Source organism: Ictalurus furcatus, chromosome 10 (genome assembly GCF_023375685.1).
Source record: "Ictalurus furcatus strain D&B chromosome 10, Billie_1.0, whole genome shotgun sequence".
Lineage (NCBI taxonomy): Eukaryota > Metazoa > Chordata > Actinopteri > Siluriformes > Ictaluridae > Ictalurus > Ictalurus furcatus.
Genome location: NC_071264.1, coordinates 4472732 through 4495106, shown reverse-complemented (window position 1 = coordinate 4495106; position 22375 = coordinate 4472732). Strand labels below are relative to the sequence as shown.

General features: G+C 46.0%; 1 protein-coding gene across 1 annotated transcript in view; it reads right to left on the bottom strand.

Annotated features, from left to right (window-relative positions):
- Positions 1 to 22375, bottom strand: part of nek7 (NIMA-related kinase 7) — a 74783-nt gene that overhangs the window by 31630 nt on the left and 20778 nt on the right. The window contains exons 2-6 of the mRNA XM_053634630.1: positions 19804 to 19885; positions 13912 to 14052; positions 9764 to 9826; positions 6502 to 6612; positions 3063 to 3171 (exon numbers count right to left, since the gene is read on the bottom strand). Of these exons, the coding sequence (XP_053490605.1) occupies positions 3063 to 3171; positions 6502 to 6612; positions 9764 to 9826; positions 13912 to 14052; positions 19804 to 19857 (478 nt within the window). The 5' untranslated portion in view covers positions 19858 to 19885. The remainder of the gene's footprint in view (positions 1 to 3062; positions 3172 to 6501; positions 6613 to 9763; positions 9827 to 13911; positions 14053 to 19803; positions 19886 to 22375) is intronic.

Sequence of the window (22375 nt, the reverse complement as noted above, 5' to 3'; positions counted from 1 at the left end):
AGAAACAAAAGATAAATGGAACAGCTTATGGAGCGGCAGGGAAAAGAAACGTGGCCCGGACGAACCTAAATCAGGAAAAGGAAGCAGGCACGAGATATAAATCACCTTTAATAGACTAGGAGAGCAGTGTTAGACATCTCGTTTTAAGGGCAGTGTGTGTGTGTGTGTGTGTGTGTCACATTATCAGAACCATATGCTTGTAGGCACACTGTACCGTTTCAAGTTTAACACCTCAGGACATGAGGCATGGCGGCAATAACAAACACAAACACATATATACACACACACATGTGTATGTTTAGATGCGGAGGTGTGATCTGGAGAATGAGATGTGAACAGAGCGGCCCAGGTGTGTGAAATGGCTGGCGCGTACAGGTGGGGAACGACGGAGCAGAGGGCACGATCGGTGATACGGTTAGCGTACAGCTTTCCGAAGAGCGTGTGTGTGTGTGTCAGATTTTCTAAAATGGTGTCGAAATAACGAGAACCCGAAGACACGCAAACTCTGGAACACAAATACACAAATGTCATGACAAAAGAAAGAAAGAAAATTCTGGTTGTGACGTATAGACTGAAAGAAAATCTTATAACGTGCATTTCTTTTTGGAGTTTTGTCGGTCAGCGTAAATATACATAGAAATTCCACCATACTGTGTTTACATGCAGCATAATAATGAATAGCCGTTGACTGAATGCTTCAAGTGGTTTCCCCAAATTCAACTGAAAATGCAACTCCAGTCTCAAAATGATTCAACCCCTTCATGGCAGGCGTCTTTAGTACGTAGTAGAGCACCTTTTGCTGTTATGACCTGCTGCAAACGAGATGCAGAGCTTCTGGCAGCGTTCCTGAGGAATCTTCTCCCGTTCCTCATGAGCAGTGTCCTCCAGTTCAGTAATATTCTTGAGTTTGCGTGCTGCAACCACCTTCTTTAGAGATTTTCGATGGGGTTCAAGTCAGGTGACTGTGACGGCCCTGTAGAATCTTCCAGGACTTCTTCTGCAACCAAGCCTTGGTGGAATTTGAGGTACGCTTGGGATCATTGTCCTGTTGGAAGGTCCGACGACGCCCGAGCTTCAGCTTCCTCACATACGGCATGATGTTTTCTCCTAGGATTTCCTGATACTTCAATGAATCCATCTCGCCTTCCACACGCTGCAGGTTTCCAGTGCCAGAGGATGTAAAGCAGCCCCAGAGCATCACCGAGCCTCCATCATGCTCGACTGTGGACAGAGTGTTCGTTCTTCATTCTTCTTCCTCCAGTCATACCGCTGATCCATCGTGCAGAAAAGTTCCAGTTTTGTTTCATCACTCCACAGAACAGAATCACAAAACTTCTGTTTCTTATTTATATGATTTTGAGCGACTTTTCTTGTGCTTTTGGGTGAGTAGCGGTGAACGTCTTGGAGTTCTGGCATGGAAACCTTCTGCGTTTAGTACGTTCCTTACTGTGCTCACTGGAACCTCAGTGCCTGTTACACCAAGTCTCGCTGCAGGTCTTTTACAGTCACTAGAGGGTTTTTCACAACCTGCCTTCTCAGATATCTGCTTGTAGCCATTGATAGCTTCCTTTTTCTGCCCCGTCCAGGTATTTCATCCGTTTTCTGCCCCTAGCCAGTTCAGGTATTTCATGTGTTAGAGCTCAAGCACACCTGGTGCTGCTAATGAAGCCCTTGGTTAGTTGTATCAGGCGTGCTTGAGACAACAACTGTTTTGCGTATTTGTGCTGTTGTGAGGGATTCTATTCAGGGGGTTGAATCATTTTGAAGGAGAAATCATTATAAGTTGCATTTTCAGTTGAACTTGGTGAAACCACTTGAAGCATTCATCGTGTTGAACTATTTCACTTGCTTTTGTTTGATTTGTTCATCGCAAACAGCTGAAAGTCTGTACATTTTCGAGAATAAACCTGATTTGCAATGGGGGTTTCATACTTTTGATCGCAACTGTAAACGGACGAAGAAGAAGAAGAAGCAGCCGTTAAAAGTGTGTGTCCGAAAACAATTGGACACCAAACATTTTGCGCCTTTATAAGGTTCTAAGCCGAGTGTGTTAACAAGCTAACAAGCTAACGGGGCGGTCACGCTAGACTTTCAGCATGCGAAATTTCCATTCGTTCACACGCATGCGAAAATGCTGAAGGAGAAGTTTCACGTTTCGCTCTGTTCCAAAGTTCCAGTCTGGTGAACTCTGACCTGGCGAATTCGTATCACGGGAAGATGCGTGACCAATAGAAGGTCGACACGTCACGTGTCCAAGATTTAGTTAGCGGCGATTATATCGGTGTCGCACCGTCCCGTTATATACCACACAGCTCTAAAAGAACGTAAAATCGAAAGTGCAAAAGAGAAGCTGCCTGGATTGTGTCGTCGCTGCATACAGGAACAGATGAGATATTTCAACATTGGTGTGCGATGGCATATCCGGTCACCGCCCGTATCCGCAGCGGTGTCTTTAGAAACTGCGCGTTCTGAAAGTCAAGCGTGACCGCCGATTAACTCGAGCCGAACCTGTGTAGTTCCTGGGGGCGGAGCTTACATCACACGTGTACGAAAATACATTTAAAACCCTAAATTTTTCACCATCAGAGACGTAATCATGCCTAATACAAGATAAGCAAAGACGTCGTACTTCTTGATTTGCGGATAATCTGTGCGTTTGATGTTTGTTGTTTCAACGGGCACACCACCATCCTCGTTCCTGAAAGTCAGACGGCTTTCTGTAAAGCTGCTGAGCACTCGGACGGCGTTTTTTTTCCTGACACGGAAGTAAATTAACAACTCGTTAGCAACACCAACAGCACAAATAAGGAAGCCGCACGCGCTGCCGTAAACCCCGCTCCGGGCACGCACGGAACTTCAGCTCGGATTACGCGTAACGTGCGATTGAATGAAAAATAAAAACGGCCTACGGAGTGTTCGGATCAGGACGTGTAGGAACGGTTCGTTCGGGATTGGTGGGAATCGCCGCATGTAAACACGGTCTCGGGATTTTTTTGCGTTTCTCTCTCCACTCAAACGGACGTTAACACTGCTGGTGTGTGCGGTGTATGCGCGGCGTGTACCTCTGTGCATTACACGCCGGGAGTGCATGTGCTCCAGTGCGCTGCACAGCTGAACAAAGTACTTCCATACAGTCTTTTCAGGGATCAGCCTCCTCTGTTTCTTGAAATGCTACGAAAAGGAAGACAAATGAAAGACATTAAGTCACAATACACGTGTAACGGAGAATCGTCAAGAATGACACATGACAGGTTCGGGGGGTTTTTTTTTTTGTAAGATTGTAGAACAGCGCTATATTGGGAAACGTTTGCGGACGCCTGAGCATCGCGCTCATATTTTGGTGAACATCCCCTTCCAGATTTAGTCCCCTTTCGCCAAGGCTTTCCACTAGATTTTGACGTGTCGCTGTGGGGATTGAGGGTGAATGAGGAGGCCTGGTGTGTCAGTCGGCGTTCAGTGGGGATGAGGTCAGGGCTCTGTGCGGGACACTCGAGTTCTTCCGCTCCAACCTTAACAAACCATGTCTTCATGGAGCTGGCTTTGTGCACAAGCTGGAACATGGTTTTAGCTCCAGTGAAGGGAAACTGCTATGCTCCAGCATACAAAGACATTGTCGACAATATACGGGTGTGATGGACAGGTGTCCACGTCCTTTTGGCCATACAGTGTACATAAACTGTAGACTCATTGTTTTTCGAGGCTCGAGTTCATGAGAAGCTAATGATAACGTTCTATAATTAAAACAGCGGACTTATAGTGATATATTTCACGAATACTTTTAACCATCGCTTCACCTCTTATGTGTCGCTCGGACTTTAGTCTATTCTATGTTGCTTTCGAGATCAGATTAATACCAGAAAGGTCTATGGAAGCCCAAAAGTTACATACTGCTGCTTTAAGTATGTTTTTGGGGGGTTTTTTTTGGGGGGGGGAAGGCTTCTGATAGACCTATGAACACAGTGTCACGTCAAGTCCTGGTGCTTTTAGCACCACTGCACTACAGCGGTACAGGACGTGAAGTGGTTAAGAACCCAGCTTCAAATGCTCAATAAATTATGCAATTAAGCAAAACAACGCTGTAATTATCTGAGCTTTTGTGTGCTGACTCGACTCACCGTCATGTGAGGTGTCCTCACGGGTAAATGGGATCAGAAATAAGATCCAGGCATGTAGCTGGTCAGGTTACTCACATTCTGTTTTTTGCTGTTTTTAAGAAGAACTAAACATTATTATTATTATTATTATTATTATTATTCCCATTCTGGAAATGGCTCGCTTTGCCTTTTTTGCTTTAAAGATCGAAACGCGGTCTTCATGCTCAGGATACCTCGACCCAAACAAAGCAGGTGGATCTATTCTTCTCCGGTCCTTCATATTTGCATATCAGAGGCTTGTTTGATGTTAATGGGGGGAATATGGCGGCCCTGTCGCCCCTTTAACAAGCAAGCATGCATTGCACACGCAATATTCCGTAAGTGCATGCAAATAAAGGGGTCGTTTGATTTCATTTGAATTCAGAAGTGGACTAGGGTATCAAAAAGGATTTTAAAAAAGGGTCAATTTGTGTGTGTATATATACACACACACACACACACACACACACACATATATAAAAACCCGCAGCATATCTTTTACATAAAGCATGTTGTTCGGTCCTATTTATTTCACAGTGCACGGTAGATCACGCCCAATGCCCCTGATCCTATTTACTAAATAAATAATATTGGTGAATGGAGTGAAGAAAGAGAGAGAGAGAGAGAGAGAGAGAGAGAGAGAGAGAGAGAGAGAGAGAGAGAGAGAGCGCTACCTGTGAACAGAGCACAGAAGCTGACTTGCTCGGAATATCCGTCTGAAAGAAGGAGGGCTCGTGTGTAACGAAGCCCCAGAACCGTTTCGTGACACGGATATGTTGAAGCCCTCGTAATATTAATTCTCTCTTTCCACATCTAAGCGCTCCCGTCTCTCGGACTCGAGTCGTTCCCGGCGGTGCGGTGCAGGGTGAAGGGCGTTTCTGACGGGCGGAGATGAAAAGTCGTTGGGGAAGCGCGGACCGACGGCGGGGAAATGCTGAGCATGGTCGACGGATTAGGCCGGGCGGCTTTCTGCGCAGAAGACCCCGACTGGACGCTGCGAATTTCGTTGGGACCCCGAGCTTGAACCTTTCGGACGTTTTATTACGTTCGTAATGTACGCTACGCGTCAAAAGTTTACACACGCTCGTTCTTTATGTTTATTTTCCCACGTTTTAGAATAACAATGAAGTCATCAAAACTTCTGTAATAACACAAATGGAACTATGGGAATTATGTTATGATGAAAAATCCAAAATAAATAAAAAATCATTTAATATTTTAGCATCTTCAACGTCGACGCCCTCTTCACCTAGAATTTTCCAGAAATGTATTCTTGGCGTTGTCTCGAGCGATTTCTTGAGGAATTTCCCCGAGATGCTTTTTAAACAGTATTAAAGGAGTTCACACCGACGCTGGAATCTTATCGGCTGCTTTTCGGAATATTTCTCTCCGAGTCGTCCGATTAAATAAAACGTATATATATATTGCAAATAAAATGCTCGTTTTCGAACGAAAGAAACAAATACGTCGTCGCGATTATCATCATTTTTGTCCACAACACCGATTTCAAACATTTCATCGTAACGTTTCAGTCGAGTGTCCACAGACTTTCGACCGGCAGTGTACGTACGTGTAACACGAGTGACCGAAAGCCAGAGTATTTTATTCCTTGTGCTGACGGAGCAGTGTAGTGAGAAGCGTTGCGCTGACGTGTGAAAATGATCCGTGCCGGTGGTAGTGTTACGTGTTACGTACACGCATAATGTTTCAAAGCGACGTTCGCTAGACGCATCAGACCCAAAACACGTCCCCGGTCTATAAAACGTTTCCGCGATGTTTCCACCGTCGTCGTCATCGAATCTCGAAATCGGGAACTCTTCACACGCATTTACTAATCCAAGTGGAACTGATACCTCTGCTACCTTCGCAAAGGTTTGCTTTTAGTCTGAACGTAATTAAATGGAAAAAAAAAGGGGGGGGGGCAAAAATAATTAGCTGAGAGCTGTGTGTGTGTGTGTGTGTGTGTGGAGGGAAATGGGGGACGGGTTTTACGAGGCTGAAAACGTTTACGGACTTAATGCGCCGAGCGACGGGAAAGCACCGAGGTCCCATTCACACAGACTTCTGCACCCCCTCTCATGGCGGCCCCGCAGGAACGCTGAAAAGATCCTGAGACGGACCGGACCACGCAGTTACGTTCATTTCACGTGCTTACGTTAAGCTCTTTACAGCATGAGCGCACTTCTCGATTCTCGATTCAGTCCGGATTCCTGAAGGAGATGAGCTGTTTCGCTCAGCATTTGGAGCCCTCTACGACGTTCGCTCGTTCCTTTCACGCTCTGCTGCTCAGGACGTAAACATCCGGGTGGGGAGGAGGGGGGGGCGGGGGGTATAAGAGGAGAGAAAAACGCTGACGCACGGGCCGTACCTTTATCATACGTGAGAGGTCCCCGGCGTCCGCCAACTCCAGCACTATATTTAGCTCGTTCTCCTCGATGAATGATGCGTGATATTTAATTACGTTGGGGTGGTTGAGTTGCTGTGAAGACAGAAGAGCAGGGCGAGAGAGAGAGAGAGAGAGAGAGAGAGAGAGACAGAGAGAGAGAGGGCATAAAATCAGTGACCGTTAAATATAACCAAAAACACTTGAAACTAGTTAACTATAAGTCGGGGAAGCAAGAGCGAGGGACGCTCGACACGCGGTGTGACGTTTCAAAGAATGAAATAAATAAACCCCGCGTGTCTGATGTTAACGTGACGAGCCAGGCAGCAGCAGAGCGTAGCGTAATCCCCGTCCTCCGCTACTTTTTCCTGTCGGCTGGTCAATAAGCAGAAGCAGCGGCGAGGATGACAGAAACAGACAGGAAGCATAAAGAAAGAAATCTGAAAAAAGCGCGAGAGGAGGAAGAGCCCGTTGTAGAGCCGTGCTGAGCGAGCCGGGCCAGCGGCACGGCACGGAGCGTTATTAAAAAAATCTTCATGCTCTACGCTGATATACACACGCGTACATTCAGTCGCGGTACATTTATTCATTAGCTGTGTTTATCCATCGCGACGTCCGGCGGCGCTACGTTTCCTTCCGTGATTTCGCCATCGTCTCTCATTTACGACTTGGTGTTCGTGGTGATACGGTCACATCACGTGGATAAAGTGGATAGTAAAAGATCGCGCACGATGAAATGCCATCGTTTTTTTTTTTTTTTAAAAAAATGTAAATCAACATCTTCAGAAGAGCCCTCTGCGGAAGAACCACACACTACACATGATACTAAAATCGGCAAACGCTGCCCGGAGGAAAGATGAACCGAGAAAGGAAACTGGGTCAGTTTAGCCAGTCTTGCTTATTAGGTTGATTTGCGCGCTCTCTCTTTTGCTTTTTTATTCTTTTTTTTTTTTCCTTCCATCCTTCACATAATTCCTGCCTCTCAGATAGAAGATACGGCTTCTTCACGTCTTCTAGACGAAGCTGGTTAGAATAACTGCCTCGGGACTGGGATCGCGCAAGAGCCGACAAAAAGGAGTTTGACGGTTTTTACTTGTAGGACAGGCCGTGTTGATTAACATGGGAGCATACCGGATACAAATTCCTACTCGGAATGGTATACGTACTCTGAAGCGCTCGGTGTTGGGGTGTTCAAAATTCCAATCATACTAAGAGAATTCTTATTTAAGTGGCGACGAAGAGAATTTGTAACGTACGGCAAATCCGGCCTAACGGATTGGATTGGACTCCGAGTACGCCAAATTGTGCACTACATCTCCATGGTTTTAATACCTCTGAGGACGTCCGGGACAATGCTGAATCTGTGTACCAAATTTCAGAATCGTGGACAGTTCTCAGACAGAAATAGGCAGTGAGGAAATCTATACGGTCGCGTCAATGCTGTTAAGGTTAAAATAATAATAATAATAATAATTATAATAATAATTTTATTATCTGATGATATTAACTGTTGCTGGAGTGATCCCTCAAAAGGCGCAAAACACTTGTGCAAGGCACAAAAGCAGATAAGACGCCAGGTTTATCCGTTTCTTCGCTAAAACCCGAGAGATAGCTACTAGCTAGCGATAGCCTTTGGGAATTTCTTTCTCGTTAATTACCGCAAAACTGGTGTCACATGCAAGCTGTATTAGCTCCACCAAAATAATTCACACAGGGTAAGGGGGAGAAGAAAAAAAAACGAAAAAGAAAAAAAAAAAACAGCTGCCCCTTGTGGTCAAATTGTGTATAACAAGCTAATTGTTATAGAAGTAGCTACAGATTTTTTTTTCTCATACTTTACCTCCTAGTGCCTTAACACGGGGGACGTTGGACAAGGTATTTGAGAAAATGAGAATTTTTATTTTCTTACAGATGAAATGGAACAGTGTTTTACATTACCCTTCGGGGCTACTGTATAATATCCTGCTCACTGCGAGTTAAATGACTTAATGTTTATATTTTGGAAACAGATCATTATAGGCAGGACTCGGAAGTGGGGGATGAAGTGTGACGTGTGAATGCTGTAAACCCACACGGATGTCAAAGACAGCTAAAAGACAATGGGAAAATCTTCTCTCTGTGGTAATCAGTTAAAGTTGGCGCACTTACTGGCTAACTACACCTAGTTAACATCCGCCATGTGCGTTTCTATCATGTACTCTGTGTACCTTTCTGTCCCGGCTTGGCTTCTTGCGATCGGAGATTAAGATAAGCGCTCTGGCCGTACTCGATGACGCAGGACGTTTAAGACGTGTGCTTTCGGGTGTACTCCTGCCTATTCAAAACAGTTACTGTGGATTACCGTTAAGGGGTTGCCACGGAAACTCGGCGCACAGCTTGAGAACCTCATGGTTTAGACTCCCTTATAAATACACATATTAATAATATAAATAAGATACACTTAAAGATCGACACTCTGATTAGCCAAGCCGATTTCCATCAAGAACGACGTTGTTTTTTTTGTTTGTTTTTTTTTTTTTAAACGGACGCTAAATAAAGACTCGACGTGAGGTGGATGGTATCTCAAGGGCCGCTGCGAGAACCTGCAGTGTCTGAACAGCAAGCGTGTGTCTGTGTGAGCTGATCTGATGAGATGGTGAGACAAAACAGTGCAGCGAGACGCCTCTGATCACCTGGACGCTCACGCTTATTGGACCTGTCGTTAACGTGCTAGTTAGCGCTCGCGCCGGCGCGAGCCGCGGCCGGTCTGAGGCGGTTTGATGGAGGCAAACACTGCGTTTAAAAACATGGGAGAAGATGTGAGGCAGAGGATGTGCAACATCAAAGGACACGTGAGGGAGTGCGCAAAATTTCCACACTGTTGCTCTGATTGCCCCCCCCCCCTTTGCTAAACATTACAGAGGAAAAAAAAGATGAAAAAAAAATTATAGCTTTGGCATTGAGAAAAGAAAAAAAAAAAGTCAATCTCAGCCTGAAGGAACGACATGAAGAAGCCCATGATCTGTACTTGCCTTACACAAGGAGAGAGAGAAAAGGAAAGAATGGAGAAACAGAGAGAGAGAGAGAGAGAGAGTGTGAGAGAGAGAGTGTGAGAGTGAGAGAGCGGTGCGTCTGGTGGTGTAGATCAATTGTTTTCTCTCCCTCTATGTTTAGCCGTTCCTCTGTTATAAGGTCTCAGCAGAGGCGTCTTTAGAAAAGCGTAATAGCAGCACATGGCATCGCTCTCTCCCCTCCTCTGGTTTCTTACCTTCAGGAGATCTATCTCTTTGATGCAATCTTGCCGGGCTTTGGCATCCATCAGATCGAATATCTATCAAAAGATCAAAAGGGTAAGAGGAGAGACAGAAAGAGGGAGGGCATTAATGGCATTTGGAAGTAAAAAAAAAATAAATTGAAGATAAACAAAAAAATAAGCAGCAATGTGGCAGGAGGTTAAAAGGTGACATGGGCAAAGGTTGGTGGAGGAGCACACCAAAACGCCTACTTCAGCCAATCACAACAAGCTTGGGACAGGACGGTCATACTCATACGGTCTCTGTTAGAACACCGAAAAGCAAATAGCCGGCTTTGAACCCTTTGTTTTAGCCGGACCAAAGTGTATTTCTAAACGTACCGCAAATCTACCCAACAGATTCGATTCAACCCAACGTACGCCAATTTCTCCACGACGTCCTCGCGGTTTGAACAACTCGGATGACCTTCGGGACAATGCCGAAGCAGTGTACCAAATTTCGTAATCGTATACATTTCGATGGTTCATGATATGAACAGTAAGGAAGTACCCAATCGCGTCGGTGTTTGGACTCGTGCTAAGCCTGGCATAAAGACACCTATACAGAATACCTGAAGCTTGGATTGAACGGAACAAAAAATATTTTCCAAAAACGATCCACGGAATTTTGGGGCTAATTTCAGGTCTTTTTGAGATGTAATTGGGATAGAAATTGTCCCGAGACATGGCAACCCTGGACGCGAAAGAAAGCCCAGCAAGATCTAATATCTAACTAGCCATGTTTAATGTTCTTACATTCTAACGCATGGCTCTTGTTGCGTTTAATGTTGCTAAGAGGCTGAAAGGATCACAACACCGTGCAATTATTCGGTTAGGTTAAGCCAGGATTAAGTTATTAACCTAGGGCACGTATTCAGACAACGCGTATTTATTTTCCGTATCGAATTTTCATTGTCTGTATTGTTACACGCGTATTAATCGCATGGACGTGAATAGAGAGCAATAACTACAGACTGCTCGGGTACACGTATTAAGAGTGAATTCACTGAACGTGAACGATGAATGCACAAGATTCCAGGATGTCAGGGTGGAGGAAACAGGAAACGCTGGGTGGAAGAGCATCTATCAGTCACGGTATTGGATGATCCAGTGGAATAGTGTACACACAAAACGAACCAGCCTTTTAATCCAAGCGTAAATACCTTTAACATATAAAAAATGTACGTCGTACACTATATGGCCAAAAGTTTGTGGACAGCCATGTGTGCTTGTTGAACTGTTATAATAACCTCCATAGTTCTTGGAAGGCTTTCCACTGGGTTGTGAGGATGTGTGTTCATTCAGCAACATGTGCGGTAGTGATGTTGGGCGACGAGGCCTGGTGTGCAGTGCAAAGACGGCGTCCCAGTTCATCCCAAAGGTGTTCTGGTGGGTTGAGGTCGGGGTTCTGTGCAGGACACTCGAGCTCTTTCACTCCACACTTTGAGGCATTTCCCCTTCACTGGCCTCTTCGTTCCAGTGAAGGGAAATGGTTTACAGTGCTACAGCATACAACCGAGTGCTTCTAGCTTCGTGGATGAGTTTGGGGAAGACCCACATATGCATGCGATGCTCAGGTGTCCACATACTTCTGGCCATATACTCCATTTAGTAGTAAGCATAGCCTATTGAGTTTAAATCACTCATCCACTAAGACGATTAAATTAGATGCGTGGCTTCTTCCCGTAATGTACCTGACTATAGCCTGTCGTGAAGATAACGATCCTTATGAATTAAATAAGGAACAACACACTCCAGATCACGCCTTTACGGGAAAATAGTCCGTGATGTGAAGAGTTACCACTCTGAAGGGCATTATTTTTGCAGAACAGCCCAGTCTGGAGAGCGATACTCCGCTTATACAACGACGATTTATAGTGAGATTTAATGTTCTGGAGCATCCAAGAGACAAGCTAGTTCCTGTTCTCGCAAACGTTAAAGCCACGATAAACAGCTGTTCACTCAACAGCCTCTCTCTCCCTCCCTCCCTCCCTCTCTGTCTCTCGCTCTCTCTCTCTCTCTCTCCAAAAAAAAAAAAAACCCCAAAAAAAACCCCAGCTTGTCATTTTACAGAGAAACAGGAAGGCATAAAAGACCTCTGTCCTGATCAATTTCAGGTGCTGGGAAACTTTGTATAAGCACCGTGATTGTTACAAAACTCTGACACCCGAGACTCCTTCCATAAACTTTAAACAAAGGTCGAAAAAAAAAAAACGAAAAGGTTTTACGTGGTTAAACAACAAAATCTGTTTATTATTAGTCTTAGATTACGTGGAATGTCCGCCGTACGAGTCCCTGTGTACGAGCTGTTACTATAGGAACAGTCATTTATTAGAACAAGCGTACGAATACCAACTTATCGTTCACGTTACAGCCATAACCAGTCCGAGCAGGAATTCGCAACGCCTTTTCTTTTTGTTTGTTACCGTTGCGGCCAAAAATACTCGATTTTGCCGCGGCTTTTTTTCAAAATGAGCAGAAAACTACTCGAATTGGCGAAATCGTAAACGCACGAAATATCGACTACGTTTGAAGGTTATTTCCGTCAGAAGACGAAAAACTTTTTTTGACATTCCGACTCCGACGGCTGAATAGTCTTAAGAATTAGACGTCCGTTGCTCTTTGAACTTGCATCGCTATGCTGTTATATGATTATACTTCACTACTAAATCACTCGTGAACAGAATTCTAGCGATCTCGAAAAAGACTGCAGCACTGAGTGACTGCGTTTACACGGACAGCAGCAATCTAATTATTGACCTTATTCTGAATAAGACAGTATTCTGATTAAGGTGTTTCATGAGTCGCTTTTAGAATACTCCTTTCATGTTGCCGTTTTACACGTTATAGAACATAATTAGATTAACGGCACACGTCGTTACATCACCGCGCCACGCCGTCCCTCCAGAATTTCACGTATCGACATACAGTTGGTCTTCGTTATGGGACCGTATATAGTTTTGGGTGTTTTTATTTTTGCTGTACGTGCAAACAGACGACTGGGCTGCGTCCCAAACCGCTTACTTACCTACTGTATAGTAGCTGAGATACATGTATTTCTCCTACTATATAGTAGGCAAGTACGCGGTTTGGGACGCAGCCGTGCTCTTTTGTTTGCTGTTAAACGGTTGAGCGCTGCCGTGTGTGTACGCGTCCTGTCGCACAATGCGGTGAAAACTCCCACACGATGTTAATAGTGTGATTAAGGTGTGTACATGTCTGTAACGCATGTTGATAATGCAACTAAAACAGGAATACTCCACATGTCTTAATTCCATTTGTGTTTACTTCGAGTATGACTTTAATCGGATTAAGATCATCAATAATCGCTGTTTACATGCTAGTTTCTTAATCAGAGTATCGTCTTAATCAGGTTCATATCGGATTATTGTTGTCCATGTAAACATACTGGTTGTTTTGTTCTTCATCTTTCAGCATTATGGATCTAAGCCTACAGTGACTTTTGCTGAAAAGAGAACAGGCTGGTTGCTTTTTTGCTTTCCCTAAAACATAAAACCAAAATGGGATGGTCCAACAGAAAAAATGTAAATAATATAATTTCAGAAAACTTACCTATTATTATTATTATTATTATTATTATTAGAAGTCGACCGATAGTTACGTCCGCAAAGTCGGGCGGTACCTACCTGCCGATAACCGATCAATCAACCGAAAGTTTTTAAAACTGTTACTGAATGAAAGCACAACACGCAAAGTAAAATATCGCTGGACTTTATTACAAAAATAAACAGCACTCCTGTACTATGAAAACGTACTGTACCTTTTTTTTTTTTTTTTTATGAACACACTCCAAATAACTCAGAAAAATCCAAAGACATTCAAAATGAATTAAAAGAAAAACAAACAAACACTTCAAATAACAACCAAATTTGTCAGGGTGAGATTTGTGAGTGTTTATTCCGCCTCTAGAGGCCGCTGTCGTACCGTATAATGACGGCGGACCCTTCTCGGTCGCTCCTAGCTCCTATTTTTGCCGATAGCCTACAGTATAGTTCCAGTAATCGGTGTCGGTTCAACGGTCGGCCTCTGCTTATTATAGCCAAGCGTGTTGTAATGTTTTTATGTTACGGTGTGGTAAAATTGTACAGCAAGGATCGACTTACCTGAACTTTTTTCAAAGCTACTGGAGTGTTGTCTATCAAGTATTTCGCCCGGTAGACCTCGCTAAACTGCCCTCGTCCGATCTTCTTCTCAATGTAATAATTGGCTAAGCTGTTGTAGCCCATCTCTGGCTGGAGTGGCTTCTGTTATAAAAAAAAAAACAAAAAAAAACAAACCAACATCAAAGAATAATCGAACGGTACATCCGAAGAAATTCTCGGCTTTGACTTTCAGAGGAATAAAATAAAATCTTACTGATTCAAGCCTGATAAGAAAAGAGGAGGGGGGCGGGGGGGGGGGGGGCGACAGCGTGGATTCAGCTGACGATCCAATTTCCTCACACGTTAGTCGCAAACCGCCCCGAGCGCTTTTCACGTGGCCGCCGCGAAACGAAAACGCCGAGCCACGGTTACGACTAGCCTTTCGGCGATGTTTGTGAGAGGAGAAAAATAAACTACGTTGACCTTTACTGCTTTCGCGTGTCGTTCTACGGAGGTCCCCGGAAACTGAAAACGAAGTGACACGGAAGAACACGCCGTGTCACACGTGCGCGAGATGCCCACGGGATAACCTCAAAGGCACTTAACTTTGCACGTGCTGAGGCGAGAACGTCCTCGTGATGTATTCGGATACTTTACAGTTAAAAATAAATAAATAAATAAATAAATAAATAAATAAATAAATGACAACGAGAAGAAGAAAGAAAAAAAACGCACAGACGCCGTAGCAAATCTAAACCTAATCTCAGCAGCTCGTTCGTCTGAGACAGGCGTGTATTGTTTTAAAACCGTGCGACTCCAAAGTTTCCACTTTATATTCGTGCCTCCTGGTGTTTTGGAGTTTTACGACAAAAGCTGGCACGCTTCCTAAGAGCTTGTGGTGATCGCTACAACTAAAGCGCAAAACACTTTTATATGCTGCACTGACAGCTATATAAGCCGTCTGCCGAGTCGAAAAACTACAGTGTACGACTGTGTGAAGCGCCAGGGCTCGGAGGAAACGCACGCTGTAGCTACGCGCCCGACCGGCTGGGTGCTAGAAGGATGGATATAGATCAAGGGGCAGCCAATTTAAGCATTTCATTGTTTTCTTTTTTTTTTTTTTGACAGCTTTAAGGGGGAGGGAGGGAGGGAGGGAGGGGGGGGGGCCGGTTCGGGGGGGGAGGCGAGAGCTGAAAAATTGCCCCATCCAATTAACACGCTGAAGCAGCTTGTTCTTCCTCATGACACCACACACACTTATTCCAGGCACACATCTGGTGCCAAAGGAAAAAAAAAAAATCCTTCCGTTCATACGGTTTTGTCGTTTTGTTTTTTTTTTCTTTTGTACATTAACATCATGATTAGGGAGATTTAGAAGTTATTTTTCGTTTTTGTTTTGTTGTGCTTATACTGCACAATACATCACACGTCAGTCGATATCGCGCGTGCAGTCCTGGAATGTTTTTTGTAAACATTATGTCACACAATACAATCACAAGAAGATATGGCGAGGAAAAGGGCTTTCGAGAGGGTCGGGAGGTCATGTGATGTAGAAAAGGGGAGGGGTTTGCGAAGGGACGAGGCATTGCTTTCACTCCTCACGCGCTCGCTTGACAAATGTTAGCATGAGCCTCTAAAGTGGCGTGACAAGTGCATGCTGAGAGCAAAGTTGTGCTAATGTGTCCTGGCATGCAGCTCGCTAATCACACATTTACATATGCAATGACCTACATTTGCATGTCAGCTTGCGCACTATCCGGCCTGATTAACGATGGGCACCTCTCTGCGCCCGGGAGGCGGAAGAGGGCCAGAGGGTGGCGGCTTTTTTGGCAGCCGAAGGGACGTGCTGCCAGCCAGGATTAGGCCTGACGCCACCCGAGCTCCAGACACTTCATTAGCGGTAATCTGTTTAGCAGTGGGCAGTGTGTGTAAACTTCACAGGCCATTTGCCGCACCTTTTCGTCCCCTGGCCTCGCCTTCAAAGGGCAGCGGGGCGCGCTGACTGACAGGCCGTCTCATCCGAGCTCTGCTCTGTCACGCGGTTTGGAGCGCCGGGGCCGAGAAGAAATCAAGTGCAGCGGAAGAAAAGGCTCCGTGGCCGCCGGGGTCGAGCGCCACAGACGTGGCACGATTTGTACAGATCGCAGCTTGCGGACGGCGAGAGTGGCACGAAGGGCTCCTTTTCCGCAGCGGGAGAGGGAGGAAACAAAAATAAGCAGTGGGGTGTAGGCAGGTAGGGTGCAGAGTGGAGGAGACACTGACCCCACAGTCACCGTGAGCTGGCCACTTTAAAGCGACAGTTAGGGTCACTATCAGATCTGCATAATATTCCCTCACGCCAAATATACGCAGTGAGTCAAGGTGTGTTCTGCTTCTTTAGCGAAGCTCTCAGATTCACACGACTTGATACGATACCTAAAAAAAGGTCTCGCAGGAATATCTGCCTACGTTAAATACACTATATCTGGCCAAAAGTACGAAGACACGTGACCAACACGTCCACGATTGTACAGGATGTCTCTGTGTGCCGTAGCGTTACAGTTTCCCTTCACTGGAACATGCTCGAGCATGACGACGCCAGCTCCAAGATGACACGGCGCGCCAACGTCGGTGCAGAGGAACGCGAGTGTCCTGCGCAGAACCCTGACCTCGACAGCTTCGGGATGAACTGGAACGTGCCTGCGCCCTCACGCAACATCAGCGCCTGACCTCACTGACGCTCTTGCGGCTGAACGGACCCAAATCCGGCGGCTACGCCACAAAATCTAGTGGAAAGCCTTCCCGGAAGAGTGGCGCTTTATTATTATAACGGTCTCGCCAAGCTCATGAAGCGACGGTATAGGTTATATAAGAATCCACAGACGGTCGATGAAGGGCTTCTTCCAGAAGGAAACCATGGTGGAGGACGGGTTTCTCTCAGGTTTCCACGCTGATATTTGGTCATGTCTTTACACGATCTCCTCACAAACGTTTAAGCCTTGCGCCGTCAGGGTCACGTTCTCCGCCAATGGACTTCACGATCACTGTGGTCGTTTCTTTAACCTGGAGCAAATCGGCGAAAAAAAAAAGCCTGCCTGAATACAACAGACTGCAGTTCGCCGAGCGTGTGTGTGTTGCATCGTGTTTTCGTTTAGTTTGTGGTAGCGGCACCACTCGTCGTCATCAGCTTTGCAATTTACTGGGAAGCCAAACTGCTTCCATGCGCGCCGTCGTTAAAGGATCGGCGGGACTTCCTGCTCGCTGCTGATCGTAACCGTGGTTACTTTTCCCGAGCGAATACACTACCTTGATTACTGTATTATACGACACGATAAACCGTATCGTTCCACTCCTAAAACGGCGGCGTATTCGGAGGGGGGTTGACCGGCCGTGACACCGGGATACGAAAGAGAAACGCGAGCATGCAGCCGAGTGACAGGAACACGGGAGATTTTGGATGGGAGAGAGAGAGAGAGAGAGAGAGAGAGAGAGCGATGGAGGATGGGGTGGTAGCAGCATGGAGGACTAGGTGTGAGATGACAGCACAACACTGCCAGAAGCTGCCAGGGAGAGGACGACACAAGCAGTGAAGAGGTGCGAGAGCAGCGAGCCGGGGTTGCTGTTGGTGTTGGTGTTGGTGGGAGGAATAGCGGTTTTGGTGGGAGTGACAGGGCAAGGAAAAGGAAGGCGGGAGGCAACATGCGGGAGATCCAGTTCCCGTCCTTTTCATCAGCATGGCCCATGCAATATTTATGCTTTCTTTACCCCCCGACAGTGGTTCTGCTTCTCTGTATTCTGTTTCAGTGTTTAGAGCCCTCCTTGCTTTGTGTCGGGGTTTTTTCTTTTTTTTTTTTTTGCTCTGTCAAAAAAAAAAAAAAATCCGAGGTGACGATCAGAAATAAATAAATAAATAAAATCGCACTCTCCCGCTCGCTCAGCAAGCAAACCCCCCCCCCCCCTCCATTAAATATGCAAGTCTTCCCAGCTCATCGACCGTACCTAATGCATATGCATTATACCTCCGGGACTCACCATTATGATAGCGCCAGCGATATTAAATGTGTGACTGCATATCAATTTCGTCGTCTCTACTTTCTTAAGGCTCTCAAACTTTTCCTTTTGAGAAAAGTCGAGGGCGCGTGAAGGGATGACATCCCGGCCGTAAAGACCGCGATCGATCGTCACGTGTGTATAATAAATTCGAACGACGTGGGAGAGACGGCGGGTACGACGTCGGGATCCTCGTAAATTACGCAAAAGGCGCTTTATTGATACGCTGTTCTCGAGATTTCCACCGCGCCGACGCGTGATCCCCAAACTGACTGCGAGCAGAACATTTTGTACTTAATATTTTACATTCGCAAAATGGTTTTTGTTCCTCCCTTCGGATATTGTTCTTCCGTTGGCGTTCAGTTCCACAAATAATATATGACGGAGAGAGCGCGGAAACCGATCGAACAGCTTTGCACCCTGCAAAGTCCTTCTGAAATCTATACACCTCGACCACCACAAGACCGGAGGCGAGACAGGCGAGGTGTTAAAACGTAGGGATGGTGGTGGTGGTGGGGGGGGCGTATTAAGATTTGCACCAGGTTTTTTTCCAATTATAATGGTCCGAGCAGTGGAAGTGGAAGGCCACCGTCTTCAGTGCTCCCCCCAACCCCCCCCCCACCCAAAAACACATCAAAACAGATAACCTCTGAGGTAAGTCATCGTGTTATTCGTGATCAGTTGGGTGTCGAGTGTAAAGATCTACAAAACGTCATATTTATTATCGGGAAATCAATCCATGGATAGTGAGATTTGGATGAAAGCAGCAGAGCCGCACGCAGAATAGAAGAAAATGACGCCGACTGAGAAAGAGGAACAAAGAGAGAAAGAGAAAAGAAAGAAATACACCACAGGACAGAGAGAGAGAGAGAGAGAGAGAGAGAGAGAGAGAGAGAGAGAGAGAGAGAGAGAGAGAGACTGCTAGCAGCTGAGTTTCAACACCTCTCTGTCTCCGGCAATGCGACGGAGAAAACACATGATAGCTTTTGTGTGCAGGAAGCGCTGCTTGTGCAGAGAGCAGAATCTCATTATCACTTCTCATCCAGCACGCAGGAGGAGCCCGAGAGGAGAGACAGCGAGAGAGAGAGAGAGAGAGAGAGACGCTGTGAGCAGACCACCGCCTCTCTCTCTGCAGGTTAGATTGACAGTTGGAGGGATTCAACGCAGGCAGATGTGGAAAAAGCGGGCGACGGGCGAAGCGAGCCGGCGATGGCGGCGCTCCGTGAAACGACAAAGGAAATAAAGATGGCCAATGAAATAAACGACGTTTTTGTGTTTGGGCGCGAGTGTGTCGTTTTATTCTACGTCATTTCGGTTTTCGTGATCGCGCTAATCGTCACGTGACGATTAATTGACGGACGAGACGATATATAGCACAGTAACGCGGAGGATTAAAGTGAAAGCCGATGAACTGTGAATAAATCTATGTATATAAGTTATACGTAGAAATATATAACACCACTATATCTATGTATATATAACGTAAATACCGCTCTCGAACGCGCCGATCGTGAATCCGAAATTAGCGTCTCGTGGCAGGAATCGTGTTAAACGCACGTGCTTTACTGGTATGAAGTGGCGTGCTGGTCGATACCGCACGCCTCGTGCCGTTCGGGCCTTGTGACGGGGCAAACGAGCCGGTTTGTCTGAAACCGGACTCCAGGAACAAGTGTAACACTAGTAAGAGAGATTAATCGTGCAGGAAGAAGCGACGTCGTTCACGAGCACGCCTTAACGACCCGGGGATAAACGGAACCCTCCGTCGTTCACGCTTACGGCAGACTTCAAATAAACATCCCAGAACCACTTTCTTTTTTTGAGCGCGATCTTACCGACTCACGCGTCCGGTCGGTGCGAGTGTACTCTACACGTGTGTGTACCTACCTGTGCTTGGAACACTGCTATTGGTGGCTGCTGGCCTTGTAGTTGGGCGTCCATGCTGACAGGCGCTCAGTGCCTTACACCCCTGTCAGGAAAAGAAACACACCAATAAATCACATGAACAAGCCGCACTTCTCACCATTTCAGTGCTCGCGCTATGCTCGAGGTACGCCTGCGAATCTGGTAATAGAATTAGAACAGCGAGCTGCACTCTGGCAATCACATGCTTCCAAGGAAATGGCTGTCTGGCGTCACCTTGTCGCAGAACCCTAGCCAGTGAGAACACGACACCTACTGTGATAATGAGACCTGTCACGGAGCCGCCGAGCCGGAGAGCGGCAAGCACTCCATTTTAATCCTAAAAACTCGTCTGAGAGGAGAGGAGGGATGGGGGGGGGCGGTTTAAAAAAAAAACCTTTACCCCTACATGTGAACTCTCACACACATGCGCAATATATAATATATAATATAATACATATATATATATACACACACACACACACATATGTTCATATCATACACATAGGTTTCTGAATGGTCAGTTTATGGATTTTCTTCTTTTTTATTTTTCATATTTTCAGACCGACGCGGGTGCTACAGAGTCAGTGAGTCGATATTTTAACGCTCGGCCTTCTGTTCACGCCGACTCCTGAATTAAGCGGCGGATTCCTCTTCCATCCTACGATGGAAGAAACGAAGAAGTAGTCGTCGTCGGAATTGAACAACGCTTAAACGTCTCGGCAAAAAGGGAATAAATTAACTTCACTCGGCGACAGAACAAATACAAAAAGGCGGCGGCGGCGGCGTGCTCGCGCGCGGCTACAGGAGGGCCTGTACATGGCAGCCATCAAAAATTTTAATGATCCGTCAGTTGTCACATGAGCGTGCCGCGCGGCACGGCGAAGCTCAGTGCCCTGCCATAGCAAAGAGATATGAAGAGAAAGACATCCCCCCCCCAACCACCAATCCCCCCCCCAAAAAAAACACACACACACACACACACACACACACACACACACACACACACCCCCTCCCCTTCAAAAAAAAAAAAAAAAAAAAAAAAAGGCCATTTGCATGTCGCTCACCTCAGAGTGCATCCGCCCCCGCCATGTCGTCAGGAGTGTGGAGAGCATGAAGCTGGAGCCAATTAAAATGCTTCATGCTGGAGAACGGGGCGATGCAGCCCAAGCTGTCACCACGGCAAAATAAAACCTGCCTGATATTTCGTGAAGGTTAATAATGCTAATTAAACCTAAAACTCGGGCCTGGGGGTTTTGAGTGGCAGCTTTTAGGACGACGCGGTGTCTTCGGCATTGTTTACTCGCGTTTTGTAGTTCTTCTGTGGTCCCCTTTCTTTCTTTCTTTTTTTCCTAAGTATGACTTCGACTGAGGACAATTAACTCGATTCAATTCAATTCGATTTTATTCGTATAGCGCTTTTTTACAAATGGACGTTGTCTCAAAGCGGCTTTACAGAAACATATAAACACGGGATAGAGATTTTAAGTGTGTGGATTTATCCCTATTGGGCGAGACGGTGGTGACGGTGGTGAGGGAAAAACTCCCTGAGATGATACGAGGAAGAAACCTTGAGAGGAACCAGACTCACAAGGGAACCCGTCCTCATCTGGGGAACACCGGATAGTGTGAAAGTAAAAGAAAGTTCGTTATGGTTTTTATATGAAGTCTGTTTGTTGAACTAGTCCACTGTTCACTAAAGGAGACCTGAGTGTAAAACTGCACGTGGTAATCGCAGTCCCAAGGCCATCGCTGCAACCACAGCGAGAACGTCCATGTGGAATCGAGGTACAACGATGGCACAAGTTTGCTCGTGTGGACAAACAAATCTCACGTGTGGGCGGGGCTTAAAAGCGCTTTACTCTCACCGGCTAGTGCGATTTGGATCGACAGCTCGAGTGTCCAGTTGAGGAGGAGTATGACGGCGATGACGACGCTCCGTGCCGCTCCTAAGAGACTCGTACAAGACTGAAATACTAATTATGAACGAATATACTGTAAGTAAGGAAGTCTCCATTTCCGAGTACGAACACTATAACTATACAGAGATTCACACCGCTGAAGTCTCTACTTCCTGGGCAGGGAGCTGTCGAGCCGAATCTCAATAGCCAATGAGAGTAAAGCGCTGTTAAGCCCCGCCCACACGTGCGGCAAACGTAACCAAGAAAGACCACGTTCGATTTCTGCCACCGAGTTCATCGTTTTCAGTTTCCGAGTGTTTTTCTTCTCTCTCGCTCTCTCTCTCTCTCACTGGTTGTATATTTTTGTTCCCATCTTGAAAAGTTACGTTCGATACTTCTGCCACAAATTTAATTCCGTAAACTACGGGCAAGTGACATGGCTTAGGGGGAGGGACGTGCACTGACTAAAACCTTATTACCTACTGCTGACATTCATCTATGTCTACAACATAACGAGGCTGTTTTAAGATGTGGACTTCACAGGAAGGAACTTCGCTAATCTGAAAGAAAAACAGGAACGCAAGCATTTCCTCTTAATGAAAGTAAACGTCCGGGTCGCACTCTCGCTCTCTCTCTCGCCGAAGAGAGTCTACGAT